The sequence below is a fragment of the Oncorhynchus mykiss genome, chromosome 7 (assembly GCF_013265735.2).
Source record: "Oncorhynchus mykiss isolate Arlee chromosome 7, USDA_OmykA_1.1, whole genome shotgun sequence".
Lineage (NCBI taxonomy): Eukaryota > Metazoa > Chordata > Actinopteri > Salmoniformes > Salmonidae > Oncorhynchus > Oncorhynchus mykiss.
The window spans coordinates 39,081,882-39,103,785 of record NC_048571.1 but is presented as its reverse complement, the minus strand read 5'-3'; the positions used below and the strand labels follow the sequence as shown (position 1 = coordinate 39,103,785).

At 42.6% G+C, this 21,904-nt stretch overlaps 1 protein-coding gene across 4 annotated transcripts in view; it reads left to right on the top strand.

Annotated features, from left to right (window-relative positions):
• The window catches only part of LOC110527723 (interleukin-17 receptor D), a 59,365-nt gene that overhangs the window by 19,793 nt on the left and 17,668 nt on the right, over positions 1-21,904 (top strand). For 2 of the 4 annotated variants that reach the window (XM_036983216.1, XM_021609185.2), the window contains exon 2: positions 19,499-19,588. The exons of the other annotated variants lie outside the window; for them this stretch is intronic. In XM_036983216.1, coding sequence (XP_036839111.1) covers positions 19,499-19,588 — 90 coding nt within the window. The remainder of the gene's footprint in view (positions 1-19,498; positions 19,589-21,904) is intronic. 4 annotated transcript variants of the gene reach the window in all.

Below are 21,904 nucleotides of genomic sequence, written 5' to 3'. Positions count from 1 at the left end.
CTCCTTCCTGAGCGGTATGATGGCTGTGTGCTCCCATGGTGTTTATACTTGCGTACTATTGTTTGTACAGATGAACGTGGTATCTTCAGGCGTTTGGAAATTGCTCCCAAGGATGAACCAGACTTCTGCCCAGACAGTCTACAAAATTTTTTTTTCTGAGGTCTTGGCTGATTATCTTTTGATTTTCCCATGATGTCAAGCAAAGACGTGCTGAGTTTGAAGGTAGGCCTTGAAATACATCCACAGGTACCCCTCCAATAGGCTAATTGACATCATTTTGAGTCAATCAGAAGCTTTTAAAGCAATGACATAATTTTCTGGAATTTTCCAAGTTGTTTAAAGGCACTGTCAACTTAGTGTATGTAAACTTCTGACCCACTGAAATTGTGATATAGTGAATTATAATCAAAAATATTCTGTAAACAACTGTTGGAAAAATGACTTGTCATATACACTAACGACTTGCCAAAACTATAGTTTGTCAAGAAAAAATTTGTGGAATGGTTGAAAAAGGAGTTTTAATGACCTCCAACCTAAGTGTGTGTATAAACTTCCGACTTCAACTGTAGCATGTCCTGTCCTTGCCTCCAATCTGGCATTGAAACAGCGACCTTCTGCACAACGGAGAGGGCGCTATTTCTAGGTCTCAGGAATGCTGTAGTGATGCACGAATACGTCCATGCACTCACACATACGTCTTTTATTATTATGCAGCATTTGTAATCCTGCTGTAACTCTTGTTTGTAATATTATGTATTAGTATTATCGCTGAATATGCTTGATTTCCATGAATTCAATGATTTTTTTTTTGTAAATCAAATGTTTGTTTTAAAAGTTTCCTCAATTGCTTTACCTGGTAGCTCAAGGCACTGCCTATTGGGTACTTCTCCTTACCTACTGCTACTTCTAATGGGGGCCTGTTAGCAACGTCAGGCACGCCTACGAGCTAAATTTCTTTCAGTACGTTTGAATCTTCATCTGTTACTTTTGACACTGTCCGGAGAACATAAACATTACAAACATGGGAGGTGCACAAACATGTTCATGCATACCCTGCCGTTTCTGCTGCGAACCATGGATTTGTGCATGTACAGTAAGAACCAGCCCACATCTAAAACACGGGTGTCTTTTTTGATATGTAACAGTTGAAGATATAATGGACTCGCCTGTGTTTTCATAATTTGTGGTTGAATTGATTATTACATGCGTTAGACGTGAAAGGCGCATTCACGTGTAGCTCACCTGTCACAGTTGGAAACTGCAGTAGACCGGTCTTCTCCTCACACTCACTTTTGCCTTTGCTACCATCCCCTCTGTAAGAGGCTTGGCATTCATCTTCTTGCCTCATGGCTTATGCCACTGTTGTGGCAAGCTTGTAGTGGACATTTCATCTTGGGCTCTCCAGAGGTCCAGGGTGTGGATCAGCCTGGCAACATGTGTGCAGTAACCTGTGAAGTTAGCGTAGAACGGTGTGTTTGTTGGGGCGAGGCTGTTGGTGGTTTGTTAGCATAATCACTATCTACAGCTGATATTGTACACAACGTAGTATCAGTTTGAAAAATCTATATACCCTGCAGTGCAGGAACAATGTTGCTCCTTTATTTCATCTGCCTCTGGCCAGCTGGTGAGTTTTCTCCCTATTACACTGGGACCGGTAGGCTTTTGCTTCGATCTTATTCCTCCTGCTTGTTGTGATGTGCTCCTGCTTCATTTATTTTTTATTTGTGTGACTATAAATCAAATCACATTTTATTTGTCACATACACATGGTTAGTAGAAGTTAATGCGAGTGTAGCGAATTGCTTGTGCTTCTGGTTCCGACAGTGCAGTAATATCTAACAATTCCCTGACAACTACCTAATACACATATCTAAAAGGGGTTATGAGAATATGTACGTGTAAATATATGGATGAGTAATGGCCGAGCGGCATTGGCAAGGTTTAAAATATGGAGACGTTATTTAAAGTGGCATTGTTTTAAAGGGACTAGTGCTCCATTTGTTAAAGTGGCCAGTTATTGGGTCTCCATGTAGGCAGCAGCCTCGGAGTTAGTGATTGCTGTTTAGCAGTTGGATGGCCTTGAGATAGAAGCTGTTTTTCAATCTCTGTCCCAGCTTTGATGTATTTGTACTGACCTCACCTTCCGGATGGTAGTGGTGTGAACAGGCAGTGGCTCGGGTGGTTGTTGTCCTTGATGATGATCTTTTTGGCCTTCCTGTGACATCGGGTGTCATTGAGGACAGGTAGTTTACCCCCGGTGATGTGTTGTGCAGACCGCACCACCCTCTGGAGAGCCTTGCGGTTGAGGACGGAGCAGTTGCCGTACCAGGCTGTGACACAGCCCGACAGGATGCTCTCGGTTGTGGATCAGTAAAAGTTAGTCAAGGTTTTGGGTGACAAGCCAAATTTCTTCAGCCTCCTGAGGTTGAAGAAGGCCAGCATCCCGGAGTCACCTCTTCACTGTTGACGTTTGAGACTTTTGTGGGTACTATTTAATGAAGCTGCCAGTTTAGGACTTGAGGCGTCTTTCTCAAACTAAACACACTAATGTACTTGTCCTCTTGCTCAGTTGTGCACCGGGGCCTCCCACTCTTTCTATTCTGGTTAGAGCCAGTTTGTGCTGTTCTGTGAAGGGAATAGTACACAGCATTGTACAAGATCTTCAGTTTATTGGCAAATTCCCGCATGGAATAGCCTTAATTTCTCAGAACAAGAATAGACTGACGAGTTTCAGAAGAAAGGGGTTTGTTTCTGGCCATTTTGAGCCAGCAATCGAACCCACAAATGCAGATGCTCCAGATACTCAACTTGTCTAAAGAAGGACAGTTTAATTGCTTGTTTATCAGCTCAACAGTTTTCAGCTGTGCTAACATAATTGCAAAACGGTTTTCTAATGATCGATTAGCCTTTTGGATTAGCTAACACAATGTGCCATTGGAACACAGGGGTGATGGTTGCTGATAATGGGCCTCTGTATGCATATGTAGATATTCCATAAAAAATCAGCTGTTTCCGGCTACAGTCATTAACAATGTCTACATTATATTTCTGATCAATTTGATGTTATTTTAATGGAAAAGGGGTGCTTTTCTTTCAAAAACAAGGACATTTCTAAGTGACCCCAAACTTTTGAACTGTAGCATACACACACACAGTTGAAGTCAGAAGTTTACATACATACACCTTTGCCAAATACATTTAAAGTCTGTTTTTCACAATTCCTGACATTTAACCCTAGTAAAAATTCCAGTCTGAAGTCAGTTAGGATCACCACTTTATTTTAAGAATGTAAAATGCTAGAATAATATTAGTGATTTATTTCATCTTTTAATTCTTTCATCACATTCCCAGTGGGTAAGAAGTCTACATACTATACTCAATTGGTATTTGGTAGCCTTGCCTCTAAATTGTTTAACTTGGGACAAATGTTTCAGGTAAACTTCCACAAGCTCCCCAAAATAGGTTGGGTGAATTTTGGCCCAATCCTCCTGACAGAGCTGGTGTAACTGAGTCAGGTTTGTAGGCCTCCTTGCTCGCACACGCCTTTACAGTTCTGCCCACAAATTTTCTATGAGATGGAGGTCAGGGCTTTGTGATGGCCACTCCAATACCTTGACTTTGTTGTCCTTAAGCTATTTTCCACAACTTTGAAAGTATGCTTGGGGTTATTGTCCATTTGGAAGCTTTAACTTCCTGACTGATGTCTTGCGATGTTGCTTCAATATATCCACATTTTCTTTCCTCAAGATGCCATCTATTTTGTGAAGTGCACCAGTCCCTCCTGCAGCAAAGCACCCTTACAACATGATGCTGCCAACCCTGTGCTTCACGTTTGGGATGGTGTTCTTCGGCTTGCAAGCCTCCTCCTTTATCTTCCAAAGATAGTGATTGTCATTATGGCCAAACAGTTCTATTTTTGTTTCATCAGACCAGAGGACATTTCTCCAAAAAGTACAAATCTTTGTCCCCATGTGCAGTTGCAAACCGTAGTCTGGCTTTTTTATGGCGGTTTTGGAGCAGTGGCTTCTTCCTTGCTGAGCGGCCTTTCAGGTTGTCGATATAGGACTCGTTTTACTGTGGATATAGATACTTTTATTCCTGTTTCCACCAGCATCTTCACAAGGTCCTTTGGTGTTATTCTGGGATTGATTTGCACTTTTCACACCAAAGTACCATTGTCCCATGGTGTTTATATTTGCGTACTATTGTTTGTACAGATGAACGTGGTGCCTTCAGGCGTTTGCTCCCAAGGATGAACCAGACTTGTGGAGGTCTACATTTTTTTTATGATGTGATGTCTTGGCTGATTGCTTGACATCATGGGAAAATCAAAAGTAAAGAGGCACTGAGTTTGAAGGTAGGCCTTGAAATACATCCACAGGTACATCTCCAATTGACTCAAATGATGTAAGTTAGCCTATCAGAAGCTTCTAAAGCCATTACATTTTCTGAAAATAATTTTGGAAATAATCTGTCTATAAACCATTGTTGGAAAAATTACTTGTCATGCACAAAGTAGATGTCCTAACTGACTAGCCAAAACTATAGTTTGTTAACTTCATCCTACCCCCTCCTTTTTCTAACATTCTGTTAAAAATCGCGCAACATTTCAGCGTCCTGCTACTCATGCCAGGAATATAGTATATGCATATGATTAGTATGTGTGGATAGAAAACACTCTGAAGTTTCTAAAACTGGTTAAATCGCGGCTGTGACTATAACAGAGCATGTGTTTCATCGAAAAGCGCAAGAAAAACTGGTCGCTGAAAAAAGTATCCATGCGCCCCTTTCATGGATTGTTTAAAGGAAACCAAATTTAATATGCACACGGATGCAATTCCTACAGCTTCCACACGATGTCGCCAAAAACGTTTTGTAATTTTCATTGACAAAAATCCTTTGAGACATTACCAATAGATCCGTCATTCCATCCAGCCTACCTCAATCGATTTTGGAAGATTGAAAAATGGACATTGTTTTCTTGAGTAGCTGCTATTGAATACAGATCGCCCAGTGATCAATTTGATCGCTTATTAACGTTTACAAATACCTAAAGTTGGGTTACAAAAGTAGGTTGAAGTGTTTTGTCAAAGAATATAGGCAACTTATATCATTTTTAAAAATGACGTTGCGTGTTGGAAGAGAGCTTTTTTCCTGAAGCAGACAGGCTATACAAATGGATATTTTGGGCATTCATGGACGGATTTAATCGGGAAAAAGACCAATTTGTGATGTTTATGGGACATATAGGAGTGCCAACAAAAAATATCATCAAAGGTAATGAATGTTTTATATTTTATTTCTGCATTTTTGTGTAGCACCGGCTACGCTAATTATTTTGTTTACGTCGCCTTCAGGCATTTTGGGGTGTTGCATGCTATCAGATAATAGCTTCTCATGCTTTCGCCGAAAAGCATTTTAAAAATCTGACTTGTTGGCTAGATTCACAACGAGTGTAGCTTTAATTCAATACCCTGCATGTGTATTTTAATGAACGTTTGAGTTTTAACGAGTACATTTAGCATTTAGCGTAGTGCATTTGCATTTCCAGGTGCCTACTTGAGACGTCTGCGACTCAAGTAGGATCAAGAAGTTAATAAGAAGAAATTTGTGGAATGTTTGAAAAACTAGTTTTAATGACTCCAACCTAAGTGCATGTAAACTTCTGAGTTCAACCTTACATACATACAGGAGGGGACTGAGTATGCACCCTTGTGGGGCGCCATGTTGATAATCTGTGTCAGGTAATGTTGCCTATCTTCACCATGTGGTCCAGGACCTAGCTTCTTAGGAAGGAGTTCAGACCCAGGGCCATGAGTTTATAGAGCACTATGGTATTGAAGGCTGAGCTGTAGCCTGAACAGCATCCTCACATATGCAGTCTTTTTGTCCGGGTGGGTAAGAGAATTGTGCAGTGTAATGGCGGTTGTGTCGTCCATAGAGCTTTCAGGGCGATAGGTGAATTGGAGAGGGTTGAGTGTGTCAGAGCGAGGAGGTGATATGGTCTTTTGACTAGCCACTCAAAGCACTTCTTGATGACGGAAGGTAGTACTACTGGTTGGTAGTCATCCAGTTCAGTTACTTTCCCTTTCTTGGCACAGGGATGATCGTGGACATCTTGGAGCAGGTGGGTATAGAGGCCTGACCTACAGAGATTTGAATAATGTCTGAACACCAGCCAGCTGGTCTGCACATGCTCTGAGGGCACGGCTAGGGATGCAGTTTGGGCCGGCAGCCTTGCGAGGGTTAACACTTTTTAATGACTTGCATACATCCTCAGTGTGTACCTGAACTGTAGTTTGCACGTTTTGGTTATTACTTTGAAGCATTTTGTATCACATTGGCCAGCAAGCTAGGTGTAGTACTGTAGAGAAACCCTGCCTGTTTTGAAGACCACCACTATGGTGGTGATAGTACTGTAGCTCGCCAGCCAAACTTGTATAGTTAGCGAGCAGCTGCTACTTACTCGCTAGCTAGGTAAACTCTTGCTGTATCACCACCATTTCACCAGCATCAGCCCATCCAACATCTCCCAGCAGTCAAAAAGCACATGTTTGGTCATGAATTTGTACTATATAGCCAATTTGACTTTGATGCTGTGGTAACTAGTGACAATGCAGTAACTAGTGACAATGCCCACACGTGTTAGCGCTAACATGTTTGTACGTAGGTTGTTCCAAATGAACTAAAGCCAGCCCTATAACTAACACGTAAGTCAAAAAACACTTACACGTCATTGACACGTATTTCCGCAAAGTTCCTACTTCAGATTTCCGACTTCAAGCCAAAATATATCATACTTTTAGTAAAAGGTTGAAACATGGTGAAACGACCACGTCCATTTGCGGTATTGCATCAACAACGAAGGTACTGCGAACAGTTTAAAAAATAATAATAATAAATTCCACCCCTTGGATGACATTGTGCTCTTGTATAGCGTGTGCAATGTCATACTGCTCGAAGTTCCTAAACTCTGCACCAAAAACAATGGTGGTGGGGCGGCCAGTGGCGCTGTTTTCCCCCTACTTCAGATGGGTTTAATTTTCTCTTTATTTCCTATTTGTGCTGTCCATTTGATTTCTGATTAACATATTGCTCACACAAACAAGGTCTGCCTGTCCCTTTTCAAAAGTGGGGTGATTTGTAGTTTACAAGACACAACCAACAAATGTTACTGGTTTTAATTAAGAGCAAGTCTTTCTTTCCTTCCCTCCAGGCAGTAAGATTAGTTGCCCCCCTCCCTTTTTCCTCCCTACCTCTTCTTCCTGCCCTCCTATGCCCCCCTCCACCCTCTCCCTCGCCTCCTCCCTCTTTCCCCTCCCCCCCTTTCCCTACTCCCCAGTGGTGTTAAGTAATTAAGTAAAAATACCTAAGTACTAAAGTATTTTATCTGTACTTTACTGTTTATTGTCCCAACTTTTCATTTTACTCCACTACATTCCTACAGAAAATAATGTACTTTTTACTACATACATTTTCCCTGACACCCAAAAGTACTCTTTACATTATGAATGTTCAGCAGGACAGGAACATTTTATAATTTACACACTTAACAAGAGAATATCCCTGGTCATCCCTACTTCCTCTGATCTGGCGGACTCACTAAACACAAAATCTTAATTTGTGTTGGAGTGTGCCTCTGGCTATCTGTAAAAAAATAAAATAAGAATGAGTCTGTTTTGCTTAATATAAGGAATTTTAAATGATTTACTTTTGATACTTAATTGCTAAAATATACTTAACTTTTGATATTTAAAACAAAATACTTTTACACCTACTCAAGTTGTATTTTACTGGGTTTTCTAGTAAGGTATCTTTTACTTTTACTCAATGACAATTGTGTACTTTTTCCACCACTGCTCCCCCCCCTTCATCTCTCCCTCCCTCCTTCCATGGGTGAAGCTGTAATTTAAGTGTAATTAATCAGTGTTTGCACGCCTCGTTGAGAGAAATCCCAGTCTATTTATCAAATGAGAGATGATGGTGTACATGTTTCTTCAAAAAAGTTTTTTTTTTTTTTTTTTTTAAGTCTCTGATGTTCAGGAGAAGAAATGGATGGGGGCAGAGCATAGGCAGGAGATCAAATAAATAGTTGCCTTTATATATATATATATATATATTTTTTTTTACAGAGTTCTCAGTTAGTTTGTGTGGAGTTGTCTCCATATGTTCAGCTGCTAATGGGTGATTTTGAAAGGGAACCATCTCCACCTGTAATAATGCTGGATCTGCTCAGTTCTGCTGTGTTCTCTTCGATTAATTACACGTGTTGTGAGGATATTATACCGGAAAGAAAAACAAGTTGTCTTTAATCCTCTTGGCTCTTCTGAACACTTTGCACAACTGTGACCAACCGATTAAAATAATGTTCTCTTTTTGCTTTTAACTACATAATTTTGACCAACCTAAACATCTGTCCTTGTGAGTGGATTTAGCATAGAGGCCTGTGTTTAACGATATCCTAACCGGGTGAGAGACGCACATGTTCCCTTAACCGAACAAGCATCTTGAAGGGTTTTGCTGGGCTCGGGGCAGAAGGCTGGCGTGCGTGTGTGCGTGAGAAGCGGCTGTCTCTCAGATGATATAATTATTGTTATTCTGGAGAGAGGAGCAGGAAGGAACACCTGGTTTTGATAAGTCTGGTTCCGGCAGCTAGAGAGGAGGACGCCCATAGCAGACCTGGGTTCATATTGTATTTGAAATCATTCCAAATAATTCAGCTGTGCTTGATTGAGAACTGGAGACAGGCTAATTACAAACGTGAAAGTATTTGAACCCAAGTCTGGCCCGTAGATAGCAGCCCTCACCTACTGTCTACCTGCTGTATTCAGACAAGTCCCCACTGAGATTTTGCGCACTCCTTATGATCATACCCTGTCCTGGCTACAAAGCTACTGCTGCCCACATGTTGTCTGTATAGTGGTGCAGGTTGAGTGTAGCATAAGTGCCTTTGTCTTTATTTCTATTGTGTTCAACCACAACTTCCTGGTTTCTCTTTTTGATCTTGGAACTCATTCCGTAGTAGTTAGGAGTCCTCTAAAGCACGTTGACAACCTGTTGAAAAAGCACTATATGAATCGAAATCTACATTTTAAATTTGTATTGATTTTAGTTGGAATTGTGGGCCCGCATTACCAGTTGATCCACAACTAATTAAACCCCTTTCCTCCCCTCCCAGCTCCAGAGAGTATGGTATGTTATTAGTCCGGTCCGGCCCAGCCCCCCTGTGTCCTCTACTGCCCTATAATATTCAGGGAGCAGTGTGACCGGGGCCTGACCCTCCGCTCCATCTACCTCACGCTCAGCCAACAACATGGGACCCCGCTGGTCTGCCACATGGGATACAGCCAGTTAATTGCACCACACCACCACCCCAACCCCTCTCACCCTGAGCTGTTCATTTGAAGTTTTAAGATGCCAGTTGACTCTTGAGGCCATTTGACACACAGGGGTAGAGACGGAGAGGAGAGGGAACATCAGAAGGAAGTAAGGAGTGCCTGGAGTCTCCCCTCCCTCCCTCTATCAATTCAAGGGCTTTATTGGCATGGGTTACATATGTCAACATTGCCAAAGCAAGTGAAGTGACCATTACACTCACAAAGTTCCAAAATAATAAAGACATTTCATATGTCTTTCATATTCACAGTGTTGTAATGATGTGCAAGTACAAAAGGGAAAATAAATACATCAAATCAAATTTGTCACATACACATGGTTAGCAGATGTTAATGCGAGTGTAGCGAAATGCTTGTGCTTCTAGTTCCGACAATGCAGTAATAACCAACGAGTAATCTAACTAACAATTCCAAAACCACTACCTTATACACACAAGTGTAAAGGGATAAAGAATATGTACATAAAGATATATGAATGAGTGATGGTACAGAGCGGCATAAGGCAAGATGCAGTAGATGGTATCGAGTACAGTATATACATGAGTATGTAAACAAAGTGGCATAGTTAAAGTGGCTAGTGATACATGTATTACATAAAGATGCAGTAGATATAGAGTACAGTGTATACATATGAGATGAATAATGTAGGGTATGTAAACATTATATTAAGTAGCATTGTTTAAAGTGGCTAGTGATATATTTTACATCAATTCCCATCAATTCCCATTATTAAAGTGGCTGGAGTTGAGTCAGTGTGTTGGCAGCAGGCACTCAATGTTAGTGGTGGCTGTTTAACAGTCTGATGGCCTTGAGATAGAAGCTGTTTTTCAGTCTCTCGGTCCCAGCTTTGATGTACCTGTACTGACCTCGCCTTCTGGATGATAGCGGGGTGAACAGGCAGTGGCTCGGGTGGTTGTTGTCCTTGATGATCTTTATGGCCTTCCTGTGACATCGGGTGGTGTAGGTGTCCTGGAGGGCAGGTAGTTTGCCCCCGGTGATGCGTTGTGCAGACCTCACTACCCTCTGGAGAGCCTTACGGTTTTGGGCGGAGCAGTTGCCGTACCAGGCGGTGATACAGCCCGACAGGATGCTCTCGATTGTGCATCTGTAGAAGTTTGTGAGTGCTTTTGGTGACGAGCCGAATTTCTTCAGCCTCCTGAGGTTGAAGAGTCGCTGCTGCGCCTTCTTCACGATGCTGTCTGTGTGGGTGGACCAATTCAGTTTGTCTGTGATGTGTACACCGAGGAACTTAAAACTTACTACTGTCCCATCGATGTGGATAGGGGGGTGTTCCCTCTGCTGTTTCCTGAAGTCCACCATCATCTCCTTAGTTTTGTTGACGTTGAGTGTGAGGTTATTTTCCTGACACCACACTCCGAGGGCCCTCACCTCCTCCCTGTAGGCCGTCTCGTAGTTGTTGGTAATCAAGCCTACCACTGTTGTGTCGTCCGCAAACTTGATGATTGAGTTGGAGGCGTGGGTGAACAGGGAGTACAGGAGAGGGCTCATAACGCACCCTTGTGGGGCCCTAGTGTTGAGGATCAGCGGGGTGGAGATGTTGTTACCTACCCTCACCACCTGGGGGCGGCCCGTCAGGAAGTCCAGTAAACAGTTGCACAGGGTGGGGTCGAGACCCAGGGTCTCGAGCTTGATGACGAGTTTGGAGGGTACTATGGTGTTAAATGCTGAGCTGTAGTCGATGAACAGCATTCTCACATAGGTATTCCTCTTGTCCAGAGGGGTTAGGGCAGTGTGGTTGAGATTGCATCGTCTGTGGACCTATTTGGGCGGTAAGCAAATTGGAGTGGGTCTAGGGTGATATGGTCCTTGACTAGTCTCTCAAAGCACTTCATGATGACGGAAGTGAGTGCTACGGGGCGGTTGTCGTTTAGCTCAGTTACCTTAGCTTTCTTGGGAACAGGAACAATGGTGGCCCTCTTGAAGCATGTGGGAACAGCAGACTGGGATAAGGATTGATTGAATATGTCCGTAAACACACCAGCCAGTTGGTCTGCGCATGCTCTGAGGGCGCTGCTGGGGATGCCGCTGGGCCTGCAGCCTTGCGAGGGTTATCACGTTTAAATGTTTTGCTCACCTCGGCTGCAGTGAAGGAGAGTCCGCATGTTTTGGTTGCGGGCCGTGTCAGTGGCACTGTATTGTCCTCAAAGCGGGCAAAAAAGTTATTTAGTCTGCCTGGGAGCAAGACATCCTGGTCCGTGACTGGGCTGGTTTTCTTTTTGTAATCCATGATTGACTGTAGACCCTGCCACATACCTCTTGTGTCTGAGCCGTTGAATTGCGATTCTAGTTTGTCTCTATACTGACGCTTAGCTTGTTTGATTGCCTTGCGGAGGGAATAGCTACACTGTTTGTATTCGCTCATGTTTCCGGTCACCTTGCCCTGATTCAAAAGCAGTGGTTCGCTCTTTCAGTTTCACGCGAATGCTGCCATAAATCCACAGTTTCTGGTTTGGGAATGTTTTAATCGTTGCTATGGGAATGACATCTTCAACGCACATTCTAATGAACTCGCGCACCGAATCAGCGTCTTCGTCAATGTTGTTTGACGCAATACGAAACATATCCCAGTCCACGTGATGGAAGCAGTCTTGGAGCGTGGAATCAGATTGGTCAGACCAGCGTTGAACTGACCTCAGCGTGGGAGCTTCTTGTTTTAGCTTCTGTCTGTAGGCAGGGAGCAACAAAATGGAGTCGTGGTCAGCTTTTCCGAAAGGAGGGCGGGGGAGGGCCTTAAAAGCGTCGCTGAAGTTAGAATAGCAATAATCCAAGGTTTTACCAGCCCTGGTTGCACAATTGATATGCTGATACAATTTAGGGAGTCTTGTTTTCAGATTAGCCTTGTTAAAATCCCCAGCTGCATTGAATGCCGCCTTAGGAGATGTGGATTCCAGTTTGCAAAGAGTCAAATAAAGTTTGTTCAGAGCCATCAATGTGTCTGCTTGGGGGGGAATATATACGGCTGTGATTATAATCGAAGAGAATTCCCTTGGTAGATAATGCGGTCGACATTTGATTGAGGAATTCTAAATTGGGTGAACAGAAGGACTTGAGTTCCTGTATGTTGTTGTGACCACACCACGTCTCGTTAACCATAAAGCATACGCCCCCGCCCCTCTTCTTACCAGAAAGATGTTTGTTTCTGTCGGCGCGATGCGTGGAGAAACCAGCTGGCTGCACCGACTCCGATAGCGTCTCTCGAGTGAGCCATGTTTCCGTGAAGCAAAGAACGTTACAGTCTCTGATGTCCCTCTGGAATGCTACCCTTGCTCGGATTTCATTAACCTTGTTGTCAAGAGACTGGACATTGGTGAGAAGTATGCTAGGGAGTGGTGCGCGATGTGCCCGTCTCCGGAGTCTGACCAGAAGACCGCTTCGTTTCCCTCTTTTACGAAGTATTTTTTTTTGGTCGCCGGCTGGGATCCATTCCGTTGTCCTGGGTGAAAGGCAGAACACAGGATCCGCTCCGGGAAAGTCATATTCTTGGTCGTACTGATGGTGAGTTGAAGCTGCTCTTATATTCAGTAGTTATTCTCGACTGTATGTAATGAAACCTAAGATGACCCGGGGTACCAAATGTAAGAAATAACACGTAAAAAAAAACTGCATAGTTTCCTAGGAACGCGAAGCGAGGCGGCCATCTCTGTCGGCGCCGGAATAAATTTAAATATGGGTTGTATTTACAATGGTGTTTGTTCTTCACTGGTTGCCCTTTTTCTTGTGGTAACAGGTCACAAATCTTGCTGCTGCGATGGCACACTGGTATTTCACCCAGTAGATATGGGAGTTTATCAAAATTGGGTTTGTTTTTGAATTCTTCATCTGTGTAATCTGAGAAATATATGTCTAATATGGACATACATTTGGCAGGAGGTTGGGGAGTGCCCATCTCCCCCTATCCCCCAGGCAGGCAGGCAGGGAGGACCAAATCAACATCATCTAGCCGCAGGAACAAAGGCCTATATATGGGGGCTGTAAATGGCCAACGTGGGGAGAGGGAGGGTGTCGTAGACTCAGACACCTACCTCTTGGCCTGTGTCAGAGGTGTGATGCTGTGTTCAGGGGGCTGTTAGACTGCTGATTGGATACAGGTGAGGCGGGTGGCAAGGGTTCATTGCATGCAACTGTGTGTGTTTGTCATGTGTGTTGCTGCATCTGTTTGTGTGTGACCTCCAGCCTCCTGCTGAGAGCAGGGTGTTAAACCCCAGGACGGCAGGCCCAGGAGCCCATAAGTAAAACCCCAAGGCACCACTTCATTCCCCTGCTAAATGAGAAATTAGGGAGCTACCGCCTTCCTCTCTGTGGTAGTAAACATTTTGTTAGTTAGTAGTTAGCCTTGTAGCTACCGCCGAAAATGTGCCTTTTAAAACTCTGAAAAAGCCATGAGCAACGTTCATTTGACTCACAATAAAAATGTCAGGTCTTTGCTCTGAAGATTGAATTCAGAGGAGTGAAGCCCAAATCACACAGATATACGCTGTCAACTAAGTAAAAATTTGCAGGCGAGAGCAGAGAACATCAATTCACATACACTGTGTAGCGTATGCCAATGTAATTCTCACCAGCACCCATAATAAACAGTTGTATTTGTTATGTTCGCTATGTAGTCCTTGTGAATTATTGTGTGTTCCTTTTTGACTCCCCTTACGTCCTACAGGAGCCACCCTACCGGTCTGCTCTAAACAGTATATAAAGAATTTAGCTAGTCTCGTTCTTTCTACTAACAGTATTCTCTCTTGAAATTGGAGTTCCTTTAGTTTCCCAGCCCATAGCCTGCCTAGGCTATATGCCTGTGATCGACTCAACACCGGTAGGCATAACGTTACTGTCTTCAAATATATATTATTGGCACTGGCATTAATAATATCATCATCAACACTAAATAGACTAACTAAACATGTCATAATTCCAGATGTCACAGTGCACAAAGTCTATTTTCTGTCAATTTATCCTCATATTTTTTCCTGCGTTGCATAGCCGTGAGAATATACTTACTTTCAAATTTGACACTCATCAACACTCACGGCCTGTCTATTTTCTCATTTACTACCATGCATTCTAATTCCAGCGTGTACACGCTCGTTCGCACGCGTAAAAAAAAATAAAGAAAGAAGCTTTTTGTTTGATTTGGGCTTGTTCAATTGTTAAATTCATCACGATGGAAGGGTCATGCTTCAACAAATGCCTTGCAAGCCTGAGGGTTTTACATGGCTTATGTACTGTCGCATAATGCACTTCAGATTGGTCGGAACAGAACTACCCATACTTCAAATATGGCGTTAACAAAAATTTACAAAAATAAATGGTTCAAATTGGTCAACAACTCAAGTTTCCTCTCCAGGGGAATGTGTCTTGGTCAGCAACCTTACTGCCCAGAGTAGGCAGAGCTCGCTTCCAGAAGAATTCCTCAGCGGAGTGGCCCTTTTTTAGCACATCCTGACCACAAGTGACGGGTTAAAACGCACACGGTATCTGACACGCACAGTACTTGAGTTCTCTATAGGGATATACAGTATATTGGATTAGAATAATTAAGGATAATTTGCTTCAAATCTTAATCTTCAGCTCCTCGTAAAAGACTGAGGTCTGTCTTTAGCCGAAAGTGTTGGATGGAGAGACTGGGAGAAAGAAAAGTGTTGAAATGTGGAAAAACATGTTTAAGTGGAGCCTCTCCTGTATGACCTTTGGGAAATCTATTGATGAATAGGTTATGGTTGGGTTAAGAACACATGGAAGTGATACGGATGGTGGTGGAAGGTGGATACCACAGTTAATGGCTTCTCCTGTTCAGCCATGGTGGTCTAGTCTCTAGCTGGTCTCCCTCTTTCTGCTTCACTCCAAACACACACAAATGTTTAATTTATTTAACTAGGCAAGTCAGTTGAGAACAAATTCTTATTTACAATGACTGCCTACACCGGCCAAACCCGGACAACGCTGGGCCAATTGTGCACCACTCTATGGGACTCCCAATCACGGCCGGATGTGATACAGCCTGGATTTGAACCAGGGACTGTAGTGACGCCTCTTGCACTGAGATGCAGTGCCTTAGATCGCTGCACCACTCAGGAGCCCACATCTGTGGGTAGGGGCAGGGAGAGGTGGGAGTTTGTGTGTATGTTGATGGGACCATGTGTGTGTTGATTGGGAGCGTGTGTGTGTTGGTGGGAGAAAGGTTTGAACTAGTTGGGGGCCTCCATACACATCCTGAGAGGAGGAGAGGAACAGGCAAGTTCAAGACGTGTTTAAATCATGCATTGACGTCAATGGAACATTTTTGCAAAAACTCAAGTTCCACATGGGGATCTGAAGGTAGGACTCAGGGTTTTGTAAATTTGATAAGTAAATAAATGAATTGATGCAAATTCTGCTCCATTACATGTATTTACTTGATTCCATTTAACTACCATAGGCCTCACAGTAACAAGGCTTACTATGGTCTGAATTAGAGGTCGACCGATTTTGAATTTTCAACGCCGATACAGATTATTGGAGGACCAAAAAAGCCGATACCGATTAATCTGCCTTTTTATTATAATTTTTATATACATATATATATATTTATTTGTAATCATGACAATTACAACGATACTGAATGAACACTTATTTTAACTTAATATAATAATACATTTAGCCTCAAGGAAATAATGAAACATGTTCAATTTGGTTTAAATAATGCAAAAACAAAGTGTTGGAGAAGAAAGTAAAAGTGCAATATGTGCTAACGTTCCAGTTCCTTGCTCAGAACATGAGAACATATCAAAGCTGGTGGTTCCTTTTAACATGAGTCTTCAATATTCCCAGGTAAGAAGTTTTAGGTTGTAGTTATTATAGGACTATTTCCCTCTATATCATTTGTATTTCAGTATAGCTTCCGTCCCTCTCCTCGCTCCTCCCTGGGCTCGAACTAGCAACACAATGACAACAGTCACCTTCAAAGCAGCGTTACCCATGCAGAGCAAGGGGAACAACTACTAGAAGGCTCAGAGTGAGTGACGTTTGAAACGCTATTAGCGAGCGCTAACTAGCTAGCCATTTCACTTTGGTTACACCAGCCTCATCTCGGGAGTTGATAGGCTTGAACGAAGAGCTGCTGGCAAAACGCACGGAAGTGCTGTTTGAATGAATGTTTACGCGCCTGCTTCTGCCTACCACCGCTCAGTCAGATACTTAGATACTTGTATGCTCAGTCAGATTATATGCAATGCAGGACACGCTAGATAATATCTAGTAATAACATAAACCATGTGTAGTTAACTAGTGATTATGATTGTTTTTTATAAGAAGTTTAATGCTAGCTAGCAACTTACCTTGGCTTACTGCATTCGTCTAACAGGCAGTCTCCTTGTGGAGTGCAACGAGAGAGAGGCAGGTCGTTATTGCGTTGGACTAGTTAACTGTAAGGTTGCAAGACTGGATCCTCAGAGCTGAGAAGGTGAAAATATGTTGTTCAGCCCCTGAACAGTTATTTAACTGACTTGCCTAGTTAAATAAAGGTATATAAAAATAAAACAATTTAAAATCGTCAAATCTCCGCCCAAAAATACAGATTTCCGATTGTTGAAATCGGCCCTAATTAATCGGCCATTCCGATTAATCAGTCGACCTCTAGTCTGAATGGTCTGTTATTGTTTCTCAGGCTTTGTATAAATCTATTTCCCTAGTTGGGGTTAATTGTGTGGCACTCTGTCTCAGCGATAAGGGCATCCTTTTCTAAAACGGCAGCATGGATAAGATCTTTGATATACTGCCAGTGCCAGCCAGCTATCCAGACTGTCAGTCAGCTAGCTATACAGTAGGGTCAGGACTCTTTAGTAGCATGGCAAGGAAACAAAACACAAAGTGAATTTAACTTATTTAGGAAAACAGACCTAATGTTTGAAACATACATCATGTTGTCATCCAGAGTCATGTATTTATTTTCACAAGCTATAATACACAATACTTTACATACAGCAGGTTTTTAAAGAACCAGAGTTTGGTCCACTTGGTTAGAATTTTTGCACTGGAAAAAATATTGCGATACTGTAATCTTCCCAGCCCTACTATACAATCAGCCAGTTATACAGCCAGGCAGCCGATCCCCATCCCCAAACTGTAGGGTCTAGTTTTCCTTATTTTGTAGAATTCTTTTGAGTTTTTACCTTTTAAATTGTAGTAACAGCAGTGGTGTAAAAATACTTTGAAGAACTAAAGTAGTTTTTGGGGGTATATGTACTTTACTATTTATTTTTAACTACTTTTACTGCACTACATTCCTTAACAAAATAATGCACTTTTTACTCCATACATTGTCATTGACACCCAAAAAGTACTCGTTACATTTAGAATGCTTTGCAGGACTTGAAAATCGTCCCCCTTGAACTTTGCGACCTTTTGCCACATTTCAGGCTTCAAACATAAAGATATAAAACTGTATTTTTTTGTGAAGAATCAACAACAGGTGGGACACAATCATGAAGTGGAATGACATTTATTGGATATTTCAAACTTTTTTAACAAATCAAAAACTGAAAAATTGGGCGTGCAAAATTATTCAGCCCCCTTAAGTTAATACTTTGTAGCGCCACCTTTTGCTGCGATTACAGCTGTAAGTTGCTTGGGGTATGTCTCTATCAGTTTTGCACATCGAGAGACTGACATTTTTTCCCATTCCTCCTTGCAAAACAGCTCAAGCTCAGTGAGGTTGGATGGAGAGCATTTGTGAACAGCAGTTTTCAGTTCTTTCCACAGATTCTCGATTGGATTCAGGTCTGGACTTTGACTTGGCCATTCTAACACCTGGATATGTTTATTTTTGAACCATTCCATTGTAGATTTTGCTTTATGTTTTGGATCATTGTCTTGTTGGAAGACAAATCTCCGTCCCAGTCTCAGGTCTTTTGCAGACTCCATCAGGTTTTCTTCCAGAATGGTCCTGTATTTGGCTCCATCCATCTTCCCATCAATTTTAACCATCTTCCCTGTCCCTGCTGAAGAAAAGCAGGCCCAAACCATGATGCTGCCACCACCATGTTTGACAGTGGGGATGGTATGTTCAGCTGTGTTGCTTTTACGCCAAACATAACGTTTTGCATTGTTGCCAAAAAGTTCAATTTTGGTTTCATCTGACCAGAGCACCTTCTTCCACATGTTTGGTGTGTCTCCCAGGTGGCTTGTGGCAAACTTTAAACGACACTTTTTATGGATATCTTTAAGAAATGGCTTTCTTCTTGCCCCTCTTCCATAAAGGCCAGATTTGTGCAATATACGACTGATAGTTGTCCTATGGACAGAGTCTCCCACCTCAGCTGTAGATCTCTGCAGTTCATCCAGAGTGATCATGGGCCTCTTGGCTGCATCTCTGATCAGTCTTCTCCTTGTATGAGCTGAAAGTTTAGAGGGACGGCCAGGTCTTGGTAGATTTGCAGTGGTCTGATACTCCTTCCATTTCAATATTATCGCTTGCACAGTGCTCCTTGGGATGTTTAAAGCTTGGGAATCCAAATCCGGCTTTAAACTTCTTCACAGCAGTATCTCGGACCTGCCTGGTGTGTTCCTTGTTCTTCATGATGCTCTCTGCGCTTTTAATGGACCTCTGAGACTATCACAGTGCAGGTGCATTTATACGGAGACTTGATTACACACAGGTGGATTGTATTTATCATCATTAGTCATTTAGGTCAACATTGGATCATTCAGAGATCCTCACTGAACTTCTGGAGAGAGTTTGCTGCACTGAAAGTAAAGGGGCTGAATAATTTTGCACGCCCAATTTTTCAGTTTTTGATTTGTTAAAAAAGTTTGAAATATCCAATAAATGTCGTTCCACTTCATGATTGTGTCCCACTTGTTGTTGATTCTTCACAAAAAAATACAGTTTTATATCTTTATGTTTGAAGCCTGAAATGTGGCAAAAGGTCGCAAAGTTCAAGGGGGCCGAATACTTTCGCAAGGCACTGTATATATAAAAAAATAATTATTTACTTTTTTTTATTATTATTTTTTAAATATATATTTTGCCCCCAGAAACACAAATGAGCATACAAGTATGTTTAAGCATACATGACTGTTGGGAGTGTGTTGCCATGCCTTTTTACCCCCAGGTGCAGCAGAGCCTGCACACTAAAGATGGAGTTGCAGCAGATGTCTTGACCACACCCTGGCTGCTGTCCAGACAGAGGAAGTGCTGGAAGGTGTGTCCCTGGCACTGTTTCATGTCCATGTCACCTCCCTCAGAACCAGTGAATATCTCCAGGTTCTTACAGCGGGGCATCATCTATAGAGTGCAGAACAATACAGGATATGGAATTAGGTTTAGTATGGAGTTGAATTCTCAATTTTAAAATCCTTAGACATGGGTAAAAAAGGTAAACAAATGTTGGGCACTGGAGTTTGAGGAAAGTTGAGCGATACAGTATGTGCTAAGTTGTGTATGCAAGGCATAAGAAGACTTGGCGATTCAATGGTCCAAACCTGGCGTCCTCTCAGGGCAATGAGGTAGAAGCCATCATTGTCAACTTGAACGATTAGTTTTGTTACAAACTGTTGCCTGTGCCTACTCTGGTGTTGGCACGTGCCCTCGAGCCAACAGCTTGCAGAAAGGCCTACAGTGCGGGGTAGGCACTGCGGGTCGGTTATGATGAGATTATAATGGATAATTATGGATAATATTATGGATAATATTTGTATTTGTCAAACGGCATCAAATCATCGATCATCATGTCACCAGAATAAGACCTTTGACATTTATTCGAAAGGAGCATCAAACTCATACTGAGCAATTTTCCAGTGAAATCATTTTTTATTTTTATATATTTTTTAATTTAAATAAATAATCTGTAGCCTAATGAACTGCATGGTTTCCAGAGTCGTAAATGGGAGGACCACACACTTCATCACATGACTCCCAAGTTTACTTTGATATGATGGTTATTATACAAGATACATTTTTTCAGACACAATGTCCCACCATACAGTATAGAATAATCTTTCTAACCAATAGACAGAAGCTGGTCATCCTCTCTACGTGACAAATGTCCTGTGCACAATGTCTTCATACAGCATCAAAGAAATTGGTGGAACACTCAGTATCACTAATGATTAAGTTACGGGATGATTGGTGGATGACCTGGTTACCTACAGGAAGTCCCCAGAGTGCTGTGTATAGAGGAAAGCCAAGGTACCCTACTTGGAACAGAATTGACACTTGTCTCTGTCAGCTGAGCAGAGAACAACTTCAAATTGTATGCGGTTAGCCAACATTGTAAACCGCTATCATTTGATTCCGAGCCTGACGTCTGTTGGCTCCCCCATCTCAGTCACTGACCTCTTCCCTGTCTGTTCTCAACCTACCTCTCTTCTGCCACCCAGTCATGCAAGCTAAGCTCCTCGACTTAGGTACAATGCTCTTAGTTAAACCAGAGTTGTATAGAAAACGAAACCACCTTGGCTTTGGTTAAACCACATGGCTAGATAGCTAACATTAACCTCGCTTGCCCTTATCAATAGCCTGCTTTTAATAACAGAAGAACAAATAGCTACTTCAATTTCAATATTGAAATCCATAGTTGATTATCTAGCTAGTTGGTTAGCTAGTTTCTCTACTGGAAAACTATCAAACTTATCTCTTGTCAGCCATCATTCACCAGCGTTGGGTGTTTTGCCCAACATTTGTGTATAAGGCGTCACTTTCAATCACCAGAGGGGTGACTTCCGCATGTCTTTCAACTCTTAGTCACTGGAAAAGTCCCTCGATCTTCGTTCCTGGCATTCCCTTAGGGGTAGTGGTGACGACAGATACGTCACTCACGGGCTGGGGCGCAGTTCATCAGGGAAATGCAAAAAAACAACGTATGGGCCTCATCTCCATATTGCTCACATAAATGACCTTGAATTGCTGACGGTGCTTCTTTCAATGAAAAAATCACGTCTTGATCAGAATGGACAATACGACTGTTATTGTACATCAACAGCCAGGATAGCACTCACTTCCTGTGCTTACAGACTATCCGTCAGGATTATTCTGCTGAGCAGAGCACACCTACTGTCTCTACATGCGACTCATGTTTTGGGCATACTGAACATAGGAGCAGACTTATTGTCCAGAGGGAATCCCCATCAAGCGGACTGGAGACTCCTTCCCTAAGTGGTGAAACGGATCTCTTTGCGTCTCAACAAAACATGCACTGCTCGTTGTTCTTTGCGCTAGCGGGAGACTGGGGGTGGACGCTCTAGCACACCCTTGGCCGAGCATTTTACTTCACGCTTTTCCTCAGCCTCGTACTCCCCACTGTGGCCAGAGTGGAAACCATGGCCCTTTGGGCCCGGAAACCATGGCCCTTTGGGCCTGGCCTGTGAGAGGTTAAATCTGGTTGCGAGAGGCTTGCCTCTCGGGATCATAGCACTCTGGATAGTCTAAGGCCCCTCCTACATGCTCATTGTATGGAAATAAGTGATTCATTTTGACAAGTTGTGTGACTGAAAAGGGGATCATCCCTTACCAATGCTCT